Below are 3599 nucleotides of genomic sequence, written 5' to 3'. Positions count from 1 at the left end.
GCCCAAGGTGGTCATCTGCACCAGATCTGCCAGCCTCTTTTTGTTTCACCATAAATGCACCTGAGCTGGAACTGACAGCAAATTCATGCTGCAACGAACACGATGAGTGACAAAAGCACCAGAAGAGATGTTTAAACTCAGACACGACCATGTGTCTCGTTCTGCAACGTTTCTGCTGTTTCAGCAATTTATTAACATGTTCAGCTGCTTCACGACTTGTCGGCTATAACTTTTGGTCCTTTAGAAATGAATGCTTTTGAGATATTTAGCCTTTTCTGCCATTTTTTATCTTTTGTTYTGGTTCTGTGGTCATTTGTCCTGATTTTAAGCTTCTTTCAGCTTTGATTTAGYTGATTTTAGCTTTTTTCTGGTTTCTGGTCATTCTGACTTTTTCTRTTMTTCTTCTTCTAATTTCAACTTTTTTCTGCTGTTTTTAGTGCTTTATGCTTCTTTCATCTGCTTTCTGATCATTGTAGCTGTTGTTTGTGTGTTTAAAGCTACTTTTAAGCTAACTGGATTCTTTTTCAGTTAATTTTTGTGATCATTTCAGCTTCTTACTGCTTCATTAAGTAAATTGTATTCTTTGTTTCCTTGTGCTAATTCCAGCTACTTTTTAAATCTATTTTAGGCGAGTTTCAGGTTTGTTTKTTTTTTTTAGCTATTCAGCAAAACTCTTTCAGCATTAAGCTTCCACACTGCATTTTGACAGGAAAAGCAAATTCTCTAGTTTCAATATTTTGTGCTTCTTTTAGCGTCTTTCTGCTATTTTAAACTTTTTATGCTTCTTTCAGAAAAAATATTTTCGTGTTTTCTGTGTTTTTAGCTCTTCGCATTTTGTGAAAATTTGAGCTTTTTACCGTTTAATTTGGCAAACGTGCCCTTTCTCCTTAATTTCAGCTACTTTTTAAGCTTTTTTTTGGCTGGTTTAAGCTTTTTTAGCTATACTTTAAAAGTCTTTTAGCATTAAGCATTCACACTTCAGACTTTTTTTTAAAAACGTGACTGTCCCTCAGCCTCAGAGTTGCTAACACAGCTGTCTGGGAATATATTTTTTTCTAGTGCAACAAACTGCACTTATACACTTTCATCTTAAATAACGTGGTAATGTCGAGCCAAGCAGTCAAACTGAGACAAACAGCTCTGAAGATGTGAGAAAGCTAAACACCTCATTTTTATTTTTGTGTCAACGCAAAATTAAACCTACAGTAAAGCAGCTGAAATGTTTGATTATAAGACATCATATTAGAACCTCATTTTGGAAAGCATGAGACGTAACACTAAACTTAATCTGTTGTCTTCAAATGATCTTCATCTTACATAAGTAAAGAGGATTCAGGTAAAATATTGGTAAATAAATTAAAAATACTAAAAAGCTTTGGGCTTATCTTAAAAATGAACAAATGTTTAAAACAAAAAAGTCATGGTTCGTTGCTGAATGAAACGTTGGCTCACAGGAAGATCAGCTCATCTGTGCTTTAAACAAACCAGACAGGCCCAATAAAAACACAGTCATATAAATCCTTTAGGTTTCTGCCAGCGGTCCGAGACCAACCGGACAGATTATATTTGATTATAACGCCAGAATGATTCCACCTCGTGCACGCTCCTGCATCATTAATCTGACAGTAATGCAGCCTGCGTGCGCAATAAATCTCAGACAAAGAAACCCGGTGAACGTATCTGTTTTCAGCGTTTACTCTGCTGTTTTTTTTTCTTTTTGTGTGTGTGTGTGTGTGTGTGTGTGTGTATCAGAATGTCCCCTCAGACCCCCACCATGAATTATTCATCAGCCCCCCTCCCCTCCCCTCCCTCCTCGACCCTAATCCTCGCCTTTGTGAAGCTGTGGTGCCGGCGAGCCTTCAGGGATCCGGTTTGCCGCATCATCTCCAGCGGCRGATATACAGATTTTTTTTCCCCCTCAGGAGGCAAGGGGATGGCACGAGATTCCTGAGGCAGCAAAATTTATTTTGGCAGGAACTGTTTTACTTTAGGGTTTAATTTTTTAACTACAAAAACGACACAAAACACTAAACTGAGCGCTGTTTGTCAGCGACAATTTCTTTTTAATTAAGTAGTATGAACAAATTCTAAGTCAGCCAATTAATGTGTCCTTATTTTTGAACTGTGCAAAATATGGAGTGGAAACAAAGGTGGGATAATATTTGTTGCCCCTCCGTGCCACCCCCTAGGATCGCCACTGATCATCTGGACTGTCACAAATCTGAGGTCCGTAATAATAACATCCCTGCAGCAGATGAGTGATGCTGAGTGTAACACAGTGACCTGGTTTCTGTCTTTGTCCTCCGTCTCCATCAGTGTTTCCTTTAAGATGTGGGAGTTTATCAGGGTTTAAACCTCACAGTTTCAGGAAACATTTCAAATTCTGCTTCCACTGTGTGCACGCTGACCTCTTTGTTACCTCCTCAGATAAATGCTGTCCACTTGTGTCCTCACCCTGACCTAATTCTGATTTATGTTCATCTTAAGTCCCCTGTGGGATCCCCAGACTCCAGTCCTGTTTGTGTCTCATTTGGATCAATTACAAAAACATTTAGAATAATAATATTYAATTTTGTGTTTGTTTTCAAACATGATGTGAGGAATTTATCGRGCAGAGGTTCATTAATAACCAGAGACTCTTCCTAACCCACAATCAGAGGCTGCCTGACCTGGTTTCTGGCTGCCCTGTGGGACTGTGTTCCGGTGCCCTGCCTCCTCTGAAGAGGATGCGCTGCAGCAGCTGGAACATGGATGTGAATGCCTGTGCATGGGATGGACGGAGGCCATGTCTCTTACCGTGCACGGGCAGAGGGATGAGGTGCAGAGCCAGGACGCACCACAGCAGCATTTGTCTCCAGCATCCCGGGAACACGCTCGCCTCCGTCTGTCTCCACATCCTGGTTCTGCGCGATGTTCCGATCAAAACGTGAAATAATAATAMAATTTAAAAATTTTAAAAGTGCTTCTGCTGGTGGAGCTGGCGGATCTCGCAGAAAGTAGTCCGGACTGGTGGATCTGTTGATCTGAGTGCGGTCTAGACTCCAGCCTGCGCGCGCTTCTCCTCCATGGCAGCTCGGTGTTCGGGCGGATCAGTGCGGCGGGTTTTCTACGGCTCCATCGCCACAGAACGCGGCGCGCGTGGCGGTGATGGTGGTGGAGGAGGCGTGGGGGAAGTGGGGGTGGTGGTGGTGGCCCAGGCACAGGCTCGGCTCGGTTTGGCTCGGAACGGATCGGTGCTTCGCACGCTTGTGGCTTGACGCACGGCGGAGAGTGCTGCGCGCGCTCAGCAGCCTTCTCTCATCTCTCATGAGGAGGACCCCCCTCCTCCTCCTCACCTCCCTCCCTCGCTTTCCCAAGACGCTTCCCACCTCCTCTTCCTCAATCTAAAACTTCATCTCAGTTTCACACCTTTGTGTGTTTCTGTTCCCACCTTCCTCTTCAGMCTTTTTGAACCCAGAGACCCCTCTCCTCCTCCCTCCTCTTCATTCCCCCTAAAACACAACTTTATGTGTTCCCCAGCACAAACAGAGCAATGTTGTATATGCTATTAAGTGCCAGGAGGACAGCGACCAGTTATACATCGGGGAAACAAAGCAGCC

General features: G+C 43.2%; 1 protein-coding gene across 3 annotated transcripts in view; it reads right to left on the bottom strand.

Annotated features, from left to right (window-relative positions):
* Nucleotides 1-3368, bottom strand: part of cspg5a (chondroitin sulfate proteoglycan 5a) — a gene marked incomplete in the record, with an annotated part of 62190 nt that extends 58822 nt beyond the window's left edge. Inside the window, 1 exon segment of one of the 3 annotated variants that reach the window (XM_014021389.1) lies at nucleotides 2797-3368. In XM_014021389.1, coding sequence (XP_013876843.1) covers nucleotides 2797-2896 — 100 coding nt within the window. 3 annotated transcript variants of the gene reach the window in all.
* Between the last annotated feature and the right edge of the window lie 231 nt (nucleotides 3369-3599).

Source organism: Austrofundulus limnaeus, unplaced genomic scaffold (assembly GCF_001266775.1).
Source record: "Austrofundulus limnaeus strain Quisiro unplaced genomic scaffold, Austrofundulus_limnaeus-1.0 Scaffold290, whole genome shotgun sequence".
NCBI lineage: Eukaryota > Metazoa > Chordata > Actinopteri > Cyprinodontiformes > Rivulidae > Austrofundulus > Austrofundulus limnaeus.
The sequence above is the reverse complement of the archived record's forward strand: the minus strand, read 5'-3'. Positions and strand labels throughout refer to the sequence as shown.